Source organism: Rhinopithecus roxellana, chromosome 17, assembly GCF_007565055.1.
Source record: "Rhinopithecus roxellana isolate Shanxi Qingling chromosome 17, ASM756505v1, whole genome shotgun sequence".
NCBI lineage: Eukaryota > Metazoa > Chordata > Mammalia > Primates > Cercopithecidae > Rhinopithecus > Rhinopithecus roxellana.
Window position 1 is genome coordinate 110,678,830 of NC_044565.1, and position 13,255 is coordinate 110,692,084.

General features: G+C 45.3%; 1 protein-coding gene across 1 annotated transcript in view; it reads right to left on the bottom strand.

The window, feature by feature from the left end:
* Positions 1–13,255, bottom strand: part of VWA3B (von Willebrand factor A domain containing 3B) — a 220,478-nt gene that overhangs the window by 11,465 nt on the left and 195,758 nt on the right. The window contains exons 23-25 of the mRNA XM_010362112.2: positions 12,108–12,219; positions 4,151–4,275; positions 2,079–2,216 (exon numbers count right to left, since the gene is read on the bottom strand). Of these exons, the coding sequence (XP_010360414.2) occupies positions 2,079–2,216; positions 4,151–4,275; positions 12,108–12,219 (375 nt within the window). The remainder of the gene's footprint in view (positions 1–2,078; positions 2,217–4,150; positions 4,276–12,107; positions 12,220–13,255) is intronic.

The window sequence follows — 13,255 nt, forward strand, 5'->3', positions numbered from 1 at the left end:
TGGTCTTTCTCCTTCGCCCTTAACCCTAAACTTCATTTCCCATGCCCCTCTCCCTGATGGAACTACCTCATGCCACAGCCAAGGATGTACTGGATATTTTTATTCTGTATTCTAGGCAGCTGGGCACGGTAGTTGAGAGGGTAGGCCATGGAGCCAGACTGTCTGCATTCAAATGCCTGCTCAACACACCAGGTGTGTGCTTTAACTTCTTGCTTCAATTCCTTTTCTGGAAGTCAAGATAATAATAGTCTCTACCTCATGGTGTTCTGAGAATCCAAGGGTCTGCTCTGTGTAAAGCACTTGGATTGGAATGCATGGCACGTAGTAAGGTCCTAAGAAAGAGCCACTGTTACCTGGCGTTTTGCTCACCAATCTAGTTCACTTGTGGGTCTGTTTTCCAGGCATGTTAAGTCATCCATCAAAACAATGTCATTTTCCATTAGGAATGTCGTTCGTTCAAGTAATTTAAAAAACAATTGTGAGACCCTTCTCTTCATCAGGGGTTGTGCTGGGAGGGACAAAGGTGAACAGACATGGTACCTGCCTTTAAGGGTTGAGAGGTTGGTGAGGAAGCCAGTTTGGCAAGAGCAGTGTAGTGGACAGGAAGGCCTGAGGGCCCTGCAGGAAGTCAGGATCAGGCAGAGTCTTTAGGGTGATGGCAGTTTAGGGGAAAGGAGATGGGGGAGGGCAGTCCAGGAAGAGGCCGGAGCCTGGGACTCGGAAAAGCCCACCACATTCAGGAAGCAGTGAGCCTTCCATCTGGCTGGAGGTCAAGCTCATGGAGCAGGCTGGGGCCACACAGGGGTCCAGGGGGATTCTCCCCGAGCGTGACACGAAGCATGTGTGTGGGTTGGACAAATGACATCATCAGTTTTGTAAACTGATACAGAATTCTTCTAAAACTTTTAGAAAAATTACGTAGATAAATATATAATTAAGGAAGGATTTCTTAAACAAACACAGACCAGGCAGAAGGAGAAGAGGGATAAATCTGACCATATTAAAATTTAATGCTTCTCTGTCAACAAAAATGCCAAAGTTAAAAGACAAGCAACAGACTGGCGAAAACTGTCGGCTGCATAGATCACCAAGAATTACTACCCGGAAGACACAGAAGACCTCCCCTAGTCAATAAAAAAGACAAACGACCCGACAGACAATACAGACCCTTAACAATTATCCATCCAATGAGCAAATCAATCTAGAGCTGATACAGTTAATGGAGTCATTCCCACTTGCTGGCCCTGGGGAGTGCAGGAGGAAGGGATCTGCATGATGCTACCAACCTCCGCAGCCACATCATCACTACTGTTACCTAACACATGCCTGCCAGACACACAGATCTTTTACATCTTTCACATGTCTTTTCCTCAAGCCTCACAATCACCCTGTAGGGCACACATAGACAGATATAGATATCGATATGTAAAGTATTCATTTTATATGTGACCAAATTGAGTATCGGGGGTGAAGCCACCTGCCCAATACAGAGTGAATATTCAAATAATTCAAACACAGGTGTTTTGTTTTGTTTTGTTTGTTGAGACGGAGTCTCGCTCTGTCACCCAGGCTGGAGTGCAGTGGCCGGATCTCAGCTCACTGCAAGCTCCGCCTCCCGGGTTCACACCATTCTCCTGCCTCAGCCTCCAGAGTAGCTGGGACTACAGGCGCCCACCACCTCGCCTGGCTAGTTTTCTGTATTCTTTTTTTAGTAGAGATAGGGTTTCACCGTGTTAGCCTGGATGGTCTCGATCTCCTGACCTCGTGATCTGCCCGTCTCGGCCTCCCAAAGTGCTGGGATTACAGGCTTGAGCCACCGCGCCCGGCCTTTGTTTTGTTTTTAACTGTAAAGCCTGTGTTCTTTTCACTCTCCTCCACTTTGTCCCCATCTGCCCTTAGTCTCCCAACTTCTGCCAACTCTGGAGGTGGTTCCTAGGTAAGTAGGAGATGGGGAACCAGGTAGTGGCACCCCAATACAGGGGACACAGAGGAGACATTCCTCAAGAAGCCTGGCAGTGCCAGGGAACAGCTTGGCATTGCCCAGGAGAAAGCCTTTTTCTAAAGGAAAATCTACTTACTTTCCGGTTGTTACACTTCAAAACCGTGTAGAATTTTTCTGCAGCCACGTGCTTATTGGGAAGTGCTATGACAATGGCAGGGACGTAGAAGTCAAATCCTTTGGGTATCACAATTTTGGCAAACACATAATCTCCAACCTGCAGAGGAGAGCACAGAGCAAATATTTTGCTTATGGATTGTACAGACAATGTTAATATAAGCTTGTTTTAAAACACTACAAGGCAACTGGCAAGTACTGATGCTAAAATTCAAATACATATTTTTTTCTCAGTTAAGAAAGAGTTCCAAGATTCTCTGGGGTCATTGGGCCACGTCTGGAATTTTGTGATCAGGTTGGGAAGCCCCGTTGTAGTAGGACTTCACCAACTGACCAGGGCCCAGGGGTCAGCCAGCAAGATGGTGAGGGTTCTGGAAACCACACCCTGAAGAGACTAGTTGAAAGAACCCAGGGTGTTTGTCACGCAAACATCCTCAACAGTGTCCTCATCTGCCAGAAGGGCTGTCACCAAGATGTAGAAAGGGAGAGGTTTGTTTAATGTTGCTCTAAAGCACGCATCCAGAATCCATGGGTAAAAGTCACAAATGGAGAATTTGCAGGAGAAAAAGTATCTTGTGGAGGGACATGCGGAGGCTGCGGGCCCTCATGCATCGTCAGGGGACAACAGCACTGTTGCGTGCCAGGACTCTGACTCGGAAGCAGCAACAGGCTCGAGGATAAATTCTCCAATTCCCCCTCCAGCGCTTCTCCTCCAGGCTCACAATGGGCAAGACACAGCAGCAGGGTGCTCTGCAAGGATTTCCCTCTACTCCTGGGCCTTGAAGCTGGAATTAGGATCGTGGCAAAAGGATGAGCCAGACATGGCACAGCTTTTATGAGTTTGTGACCAGATGAGAACACATTAGTCTGGCTCATCCGAGGCAGGAGAACAGGGTCTGGAGTCAAGGAACTTAAGGTCAATTCGTGCTGACTTTCTAAGGCTGAATCGGGGGAAGCACCAAGGTCTGGGGGGCAGGGAATCTGGGGCCCATTCATGATAATTTCCTCAAGTTAAATCAAACGGAAAACATCTGGGTCTGGGGCAGGGAACCTAAGACCAATCACCACGAACTTCCTAAAGCTAAACCAAAAGGAAAAACCCCATCTCCTGACGCCGGGTAGCAAAGGATCCAAGGCCAGTCTCCCTGCAACCCTCCCCTGCCACCCCAGCTCAGAGGGAAAGGGAGTGTGCCTTGGATTGCCCAGAGGCCAAGCAGGGGCCATCCCTTCATCTGCACAGGGGCCAATTCACCTCAGCCTTTCATTAGCCACAGACCAAATCCTTCATCCAGAAAAGCGGTAGTCCATAGGGACCTCAAAAGGAGTATTTAAAACCCAGAAATCTTTGTAATGGCGCCCTTGTGTCCCTTGCGGCCCATTCCCACTCTGTGGAGTGCTTTCTCACTTTAATAAATCCCTGTTTCGCTGCTTCATTTCTGTGTTCCATTCCTTTGTTACTTTATTTGTGTATATTGTTTAATTCTTTGTTCAAAACACCAAGGACCTGGACAACTCATACTCACAGCCTTTCTTCCGGTAACACATATGTGGAATGCACATTTGGGGTAACTGTGCATTACGATATCACCGTCTGACATCAGTTGATTACCTCCACCCTTGTTATTATGTAATAGAGTAGAGTGGAGTGGAGTGGAGTGGAGTGGAATGGAATGGAATAGAATAGAATAGAATTTTTTGCAGTTAAAAGTGTCCACAGTACTGGCAGCTACAGCAATGCCCTTTCCCCAACCTCTATTGTCTTGTAAAGGCACAAGGACCTCAAGGTGCAATGCAAACAAGTCTGTGCAGCTCTGAGCTACATAACAAGGAGTTGGCAGGTCAGCGTCACGAGCAAAGAAATCGCCAGGTGACGGGTCCCAGAACAGGGGCCGTGGTTCTTCCTGCCCAAACACATCCTCCCTGCAGGAGCCTGTGTAGGTTCAGCAAAGGGCCCAACAGTGGCCTTGGCGTTCTCTGTTATCCAGAACTCTGTGGATGGTGAAAAGGGGCCAGAATACAGCAGGGACTGGGTACCTGGAGCAGTGGGCAGGGCATGGCACCCCCCACAGGCATGATGAAGGAGGTGGACACGACCCTGGTGTCTCCATACCTGAAGTCCACCAGTGCTTGGGTGCGGCTCACACACTTCTTCACAACCCCTGCAAGGAATCAAAGAAAACATAAAATGTAAAGACAAATAGCATCCCTTCCCGTAGGCTTGTGTCATCTTTCTGGCCACACTGAGTTATAACACTTTGCCTGTTTAAATCAGTGTGCCCCTTTGATTTCTCCAGCATATAATGTTGGGTACCATAGGATGCCTACTGGGTTGACCAGCTCAAAATGGTGATGCACATGCCTGGTCTGGGCACCCGCTGAGATGAGAACTGGCGAGAATGGACGAGATCTGTTCATCCTGCACCATCAGCCTCCATCCTGACAGGAACATGCATCCTGGAAATAAAGATCCTCTTCCCAAACACCTCCTACCACCTGATATTTTCATTTACTTTAGCCCTATTTTCTTCCATAATACTTAAAGATAGAAAATACATGTTGTTAATTAAATTGTGAAAGTAAAAAGGAAATATAAACTCCTATCCAAATTGGCTTTTCATCTGACTAGACTGAACATACTCAGCTTCCCCAAAATATACAGCTGAAAGGAACAAAGAAAAAAGAAGTAAGGCTGGACATGGTGGCTCACGCCTGTAATCCCAGAACCTTGGGAGGTTGAGGCAGGTGGATCACCTGAGGTCAGGACTATGAGACCAGCCTGGCCAACATGGTAAAACCCCATCTCTACTAAAAATACAAAAATTAGCTGGGCATGGTGGCACATGCCTGTAATCCCAGCTACTCGGGAGGCCAAGGCAGGAGAATCACTTGAACCTGGGAGGCGGAGGTTGCAGTGAGCTGAGATTGCATCATTGCACTCCAGCCTAGGCGACAAGAGTGAAATTATGTCTCAAAAAAAAAAAAAAAAAAAAAAAAAGAAAGAAAAAAGAAAAAAAAGAAAAGAAAAGAAAAGAAAAGAAAAAAGACATAAGAAGTTTCTTTTTTAGTTATACTGAAGGAGTGCATGATAGATACATAAAGTTGGTATAAAAGTAGTTGTGGTTTTTGCCATTAAAAAAAATGACCAAAACCACAATTACTTTTGCATCAGCCTAATATATATACATATATATATGCACATATACATATATTACTTAATTATATAATAATTTTGTTATACCTGATTTGTTTTATGCGACCACCAGAGCAGGCGCCAGAGAAAAGGCAAGTAGGCAAGGTAAAAAGAAACTTTATTAGCTAGCCAGTGTGAAGGAAGAAAGGGCGAAGTTCACGGGTCTCCGGCGGTGGGGGCCGAGGAAGTCGCCCCGGCGTTCTCGTCGTTCTCGGCCGAGGTTCCTAGGTCCGCACATGAGGAGGGGACCGAGGAAGTTCGCGCCACGTGCCTGCTGGGAGCGGCTTTTCTGTCTAAGGCTTGGGAGTGGGAGGGCGATAGGCAGGACATGGGCGCGTCAGGGGGCGTTCCGTAGGTGCGACCAGGTAAGTCTCAGTCTCTTTGGATTGACGTCACCTCGTGCATGCTCGGTTGATCTGCATCCTCCCAGGCGCGGGCTGCATTTTCCCGCGCGTGGGAAAGTTGGTGAGGAAGAACCCGGAAGTGCACCATCTTAGTCATCTTTGTCCTCTCCCCCCCACCCCGTCTAGTCAATACCTTTTAATATAATTATTAGAATAGATTATCATTCTAGGAAAAGAAAATACCTGTGTTAAGATGCACATTTTTTGTCATTTATCTGACTTGAAATTTATCTTCCCATTAAAAAGGGATTCTAAACATTAAGGGGGAGATGATGACGTTGGACACCTCCCCTGGCAGTATCAGCTGCTCACAGACCCTCACGGAGACAGAAATGAGCGTGGGCATCCTGGGTTCCCCAGCACGTGCTGCAGCAGCTCTCTGGTCCCGGCTCACCTGCCTGCTGAGCAAAGCCCTGTGTCCTCTCATGGGGCAAAGAGACAGCTGCTGATTTTCATCTTGATTCATGTGTCTTATTTTAAATGGCCAAAGGAATGAATTTTTTTTGCAAAATACGCACACTCAAGGCAGCTTACCATTGTGTGTTTTCTGATCAGACTGAAATGTTTAATTTGGGTTTTGAAATATTTACACATTATTCACACATTTTCTACCATAAACTGACTTTACCCTTTTAATCAGAAAAATAAATACTACCTTTTAGAAATAATTTCTATTCTGGAAACAAGAGCCGCTCCTGATTGAGAATCAGGGAACTTGTCTCCCGCCACGCACTGTGTGCCCCACGTCCCTCCCATGGCCCCAGGGAAGGGTCTGGGCTGCCACCACAGCCACACTGGCCCATGTGACTCTCTTCAAATCCTTAGCCTTTGGGACTTCGCAGTATCCAGTATCAAAACTGCTAGGCAGCTTTTCAGTTGTTTGCCTAAATTGAGAAGTTGTGACAGAGACTGTGTAGCCGATGAAGCCTAAACCATTTATCACTGACTTTCTTCTTTGGACCTAAACTTTTTGGACCGTTATGATGACTTCTTTTTAGTTCCTTTAATTCAGCTTCCTTCTTTGTAAAATCTCTGTAGATGTTGAGTCTTTGTTCATCTCCAGAAACGAGCACAGTTTCTTATGGTCTGTCTTCAATCTGGCCTCACGGGCCCCCACGTGACCGCACTCTGGGCAGCTGGAGGGGCCAGGACTGGCCTGTCCCACTACTGCTAAGCCTCTGTACCTGCTCCTTCTCCATCTCAGTAAGGGATTGCTACCATTTCTTGTGTCCTGATTCAAGATCAGCTCCAATTTTTGGCTTGCTTTACCCTGTAGTTTCTCTCTGTCCTCAGCCTTGAGAGGTGAGGCCGTGTCTCCCAGCTCTGAAATCTCTTGGACCTGTTTGAGGACCTGGGCTCTGGAGGACTGGCCAAGCTGAAGAACCTCCACTGCCTCTCCTCTTTCTTTCTGGGTAGAGGCTGGCGGACCCAGAGTCTCCACTCTCTCCCCTCTTTCTCTGGGTGGAGGCTGGTGGGCCCAGAGCCTCCACTGCCTCTCCTCTTTCTCTGGGTGGAGGCTGGTGGGTCCAGTGCCTCCCTGGGGATGAGTTGTCTCCCTGCCTCAGTCGGGGTGTCCTGTATTCAGCTGGAGAAAGGGCCTGTGCTCCTATAGAGGCTTTCAGCAAAAATGCTGCGGGTGCTCAGGGCTCGGAGAATTGATGTCACAATCTGAGTAAACAGTGGAAGTCAGTTTGTGTGGTGAAAGATGCATGAATGGTTCTGAACCTTTGCTCCAAACAGATTTTCTCAGGCTGGAGACTGGATTTTTTTTTTTTTTTTTGTAAACCTTTGGCTCTAAGAACCTTCTGATATATAAAGCCTGGCTTGAATTCCACCTCTTCAAAAGGGCTTTCACTCTGCTCCAGCCACAGCATCCCTCCAGTGGCCCACTCCCTGGCAGTGTCATCCTTCACGGTCCTTGTATCCGCTCCTCCTTCCAGTCTTGGAGGTTTCCTTTCTACCCACCGTGCTGACTTTTGCTGCTTTGACTTGCTGTGAAAAGTTCTAAGCTGCCGTGAAATGGAAAGCAGCTCCCTCCTCCCTGGGAGAGGAGGCAAGGTTTATCCCTACTCCTAAGAGGAGCTCTCATGTGGGATGCAGAAAAAGTCTTTCCGCGGAATTAACAAAGGGCTGTACATCATCACATTTAATCTACACAGCAACTTACGAACGGTTTTATTGTTTTAAATCCCATTGGAGAAGACAGAGGCACTGAGGTGCAGGGAAACAAAGTGACTGCAGTCGGGTGGCCCAGCAGAGGCAAGAGGCAGAATTCAAATAAATGAAAACACAGGATTTTTTGACCTGAGCTCATTACACTTGAGAAAGCATTCCGTTTTGTCCCTTTTCCTTCATGATAACTTGTTCTTATGGCATAGTGCTGTGGATTTCCCGAAGTAAAATGCTTCTCACAGAACAACAGGAAGGATGACCCAATTTGCACAAATAATGATTTCAAATAAGGATTGAAAATGTGTCTTCCTCCTTGTCTTTCAGCATCCAGATAAGCCAGGCTATCGCTCTGTACAACATGGTCATTTTCTCAACTGGATCACCCACACTGACCCCTGGAATAACACTGGCCACAGGGAAATCCCCACCGCAATCCCAGCGACGGTGGCAACAGCCCGCCTGGCCAGCTCTGCTTCCGCGTGGACCTGGCTTCAGGTAGTGGACACCGCAATCCAGTGACTCCAATCTTGCCTTCTGCTGAGGTGCATTTTAAAGTGAGCTGTTTTTTACTAAAAATGTTTAGGAGGTTTTGAACAATAGTTACCAGAAGAGGAGTCACCAAGGACGTCATGCCTGTGCTCTGCAAAATTCTTTTTGGCCTTCTTTTTTTTCTTTTTTTGTGAGGGAAAATAGTGCCTCACAGTGAACAGGTGATCTAAATTAACATCACCAGTGAGGGCAGGTGAGCATCACGTGCCTCTAGACGGGACGACCCAGAGGGCCATGACATACTTCGGCAGTATCCTGGCAGGGAATGATAACCTGAATCTAATCTAACCCAAATTGAAGGACATTCTATAAAATAACTGGCCTTATGCTTAAATAATGTCACTATCATTAAAGATAATAGGAAAGGCTAAAGAATGGTTCCAGGTCAAAGAAAGCTAGAGACGTCTCCACTAAATGCAATACATGATTCTGAGCTGAGACCTGTCCTGGAGAAAATAAGTGTGATAAAGGCCATTACTGGGACAATTAACAAAATCAAAAAATATATAGATTAAATAAAAGTACTATAATAATGTTACGGTTTTTGAATTTTCTAACTTTATTATGGTTATATTAAGAGATTATTCTTACTCTTAATATACACTGATGTGTTAAGGGATAAAGTAACATGATCAATGTTGCCTAATTTCTAAGAGTTCAGAAAAAATAAGATGTGTGTATGTATGTGTGAAGACAGAGAATAAAATAATATATGTGATAAAATGTGACCAAATGTTAAAAATTGGCAAATCTGGGTAAAGAGTATACTGGGGTTCTCTGTATTATTCTTGTGACTTTTCTGAATGTTTGAATTTTTAATAAAAAACAACCATGAAAGTAAAGTTATTCCCAATTAAGGAAAAGATCAGGTGACTGGAGAGAGAGGGCACAAAAACTAGGCTCATGGAGATAACCCAGGCATTGCCACTTAATCTGGCTGAGTCAAAGTAAGTTTACTACTTAGACACTAATCAAAATTACCGATTATATGACTGAATTCAAATATTTCCTTCAAGTTCATTTATTGAAGTTTAATTACACTGCAAATTAAAAATTCCTGCTCAGTCAGATCCCATGCGGCTGTTGGGAGTATAGTATGTACTTTCTGCCTCTAATTGCACATTAAAAAAATTTCTGTTGTAGCCTCAGGCATTGCACATGGTCGTGGTATTAGCCCTGTCTCCTCTACTACCCCGAGTAGGTCTTTAGAAATTTCTCATCACACAAGCATGGTGCTGGGTAGAAATTCGAGCCATTCTACATTTCTCTGGGGCCTTAGCCAGCAAAGTGACACCAAGCCCCTAACCCAACCATTTAGAATCCAGTCTGTTTTAGGATTTTAGCATTTTCTATTCTCTCTGTTTTTTGGAGACAGAGTCTCACTCTGTTGCCCAGGCTAGAGTGCAGTGGCAAGATCTCAGCTCACTGCAACCTCCATCTCCTGGGTTCAAGTGATTCTCCTGCCTCAGCCTCCCAAATAGCTGGGATTACAGGTGCCCACCACCACATCTGGTTAATTCTATATTTTCAGTAGAAATGGGGTTTCACCATGTTGGTCAGGCTGGTCTCAAACTCTCGACCTCAGGTGATCTGCCCGCCTTAGCCACCGCACCTGGCCTCACTTTAAGCATTTTCATTCGACTACCAGTTTAACCATAAAATGCTTTCCAAGGCTCAAATTCAGAAAATCAAAATTTCTCAAGCAGGAGTGGCCTTCTATAATCACCTCTTAGAAAATCTGCACCCCAGAGAAACGGAAGATTCCCAGCCCTTGTTGTAAAGAAGGGTGTCACACCTTAGCCTACGTGCTCATCCCAAGTGCTGGGATCCACATTTACTCTCATCCAGGCAACTCCCAAGCACATTTATCACATTCAAATAACCTGTCCCTGTTGTCAGTTGTACGTATGTGCCTGCTGGAAACCAAACATCCTGCTGAAGTATTTTTTTCCCACCTAAAGTATTATTCAATTAAACTTAAATAATAATTATTCTTTTAACTGTTGACAGATAGATCACGCCTATGAAAGGCCAGCTATGTATCTGCAATGTAATCTTTTTTTTTTGAGACAGAGTCTCACTTTGTCACCTAGGCTGGAGTGCAGTGGCGTGATCTCACTGCAACCTCTGCCTCCCAGGTTCAAGCAATTCTCCTGGCTCAGTCTCCCGAGTAGCTGGGATTACAGGTGCCTGGCTAATTTTTTTTTTTAGTAGAGATGAGGTTTCACCACATTGACCAGGCTGGTCTTGAACTCCTGACCTCAAGTGATCCTCCAGCCTCGGCCTCCCAAAGTGCTGGGATTACAGGTGTGACCCACCACACCAACCCTGCAGCGTAATAATTTTGCCTAACAGAGCTTTCTCAAGGTCTTCTCCCAGTTCCCTTTTCCCTACAGACCCTTCCCATGATTTCAATGATTACTTTTGTGGTTATATCTCCCAAATCTCTATCTCTAGACTCTAGACCCACATCACCAATTACTTCTCTGACATCTTCCTCTGGGCATCTTGCAGGCACCCGCAATTCATCATGTCGCAGACACATCTCATTGTCTTTCTGTCCACACCACCATCTCCTGTAGGTACCACTATCTATCTACTGCCCCAAGCCAGGGACCAGAGAGACACCCTAACCCCTTGGCATCTAATCTTCACACAGCAGTGGGAGACAGCTTTTGAAAACTTCAAATGTGACTGTGTTTCTCACTGCTTTAAATGTGGCTCTCATTGCCCTGAGGGTAAAGTGCAAATCCTCAATATGACCTTTTATGCATAGCCCTATGCTTACCTCTCTGAAGAGGTTTATTATTTCCACCCTTCCTTCTCATTTTACGTTCCAGCCAGAATCAATTTTATTTCTCCAGATATAGATGTTTTTCTTCATTTCTAAGTCTTCACACCTATTATTGTCACCATCCATGAAACTCTCTTTCTACCTCTACCCCCTGCTGAATTGCAACTGGCTGATTCCTTCAGGGACCACTCCCCCAGGAAGTCTGGGGCAAACCTCTGAGGCCCAGCTATCCCAGTCTCATGGCCCTTCCTCCAACACACATGTGCACTCCACTCTGAGGCCTGGGCACCACTGCCGTTTCTGCTTAGAACTCTCTTCTCCAGATAATCTCATGGCTTGCCCCACCTCTTTTAAGTCCTTATTCATATGTCACCTTCCCCAGGAGCTCTTCATTAACCACCAGATATAGAATCACAACCTTCACCCCGACATTCTCAACCCCATTTGTGGATGGATTTTTCTCTATGGCACTGTATCTGACATACCACATATTTTATCCGTTTATTGCATTGCTTGTCTGTCTCCTTTAAGACGTAATCTCCAAAAAGCAAGAATGTTCATCTGTTTGCTCATACCATTAGACCAGTACTTTCAAAATATTACATACATGCAGTGCAGTAGATGGGTAATAAAAATTTGTTTACTAAAAAATGAGAAATTAAAATAAGTGCATTTTTTTTCTGGCTACTTTTTTGGGGGACCAAATATGCTCACTTCATAAGCTGGCCAGGGATATTTCACTTCTCTTGTCTGTGACAAGTGGACTAGCTCAGGCCAGCTCGTGAAATGTCAGTTTTCTAGCAAAAGCACAGGTTGAAACTTCTTGTCCCCAATATCAAATTATTTAACAAAAGCTTCACAAAATTAAAAAAAAAAACCTACCTGGAAAATAAAAGCCATTTTCATCGCATCTTGCAATAACCTTCTGTCCTTTGAGGGGATCTGGTCTTTTTGATTTGGTTTTCTTTGTTGGATTTCCTTGCAATTTCTGTTGCTGAAAAAGACAAAACAGGAATAATTGATGAGAAAAACTGAATGCAGATGGTGAAAATGATAAATACTGGTTAGCCTAGTGATATGGTTTGGCTCCGTGTCCCCACCCGAATCTCATGTTGAATTATAAGTTCCAATGTTGGAGGTGGGGCCTGGTGGGAGGTGGTTGGATCATGGGGGTGGTTTAGCACCATTCCCCTAGTGCTGTTCTTGTGATAAAGTTATCAAAAGATCTGGTTGTTTGAAAGTGTGTGGCCCCTCCCCTTTCACTCTCTCTTTTTTTTTTTTTTTTTTTTTTGAGACGGAGTCTCGCTCTGTTGCCCAGGCTGGAGTGCAGTGGCTGGATCTCAGCTCACTGCAAGCTCCGCCCCCCCGGGTTTACGCCATTCTCCTGCCTCAGCCTCCCAAGTAGCTGGGACTACAGGCACCCGCCACCTCGCCCGGCTAGTTTTTTGTATTTTTTAGTAGAGACGGGGTTTCACCATATTAGCCAGGATGGTCTCGATCTCCTGACCTCGTGATCCGCCCATCTCGGCCTCCCAAAGTGCTGGGATTACAGGCGTGAGCCAACGCACCCGGCCGGTAGTTCTTTATAGCAATGTAGAAGCAGACTAATATACCTGAAATTTTCTACTGAGAACCACATTATAGAAGAATTACAGAATATTTCTTTACTATACACTCCCTTTGGAGCCCTTTCTGCTTTATGTTAATTAAATGTTACTATTTTGGCAAGGGCAATATCTGCCTTCCACAACTTTTATACTTTAGCTCAAGGTACAAGGAGAACTGGATGAGTAATTGAAGAAAAGGGAAATAAAGAAAAATTATATATACATCTAGAATTCCTGAGAGCAAAGACTACACCAGCACCATGACCAGCACTGCTGCCTTCCTTGAACAGTGAAAGGTAAAGGGGCCCTTCAATAGAAGAGTCCACTAACAACTTTGAGAGAGACAAGCACTGAAACATAGTGCTTTACAGAAATTCAATATCTCAGCCTACCTCTTCAGGACAAAGGAGAACCTTTATGATC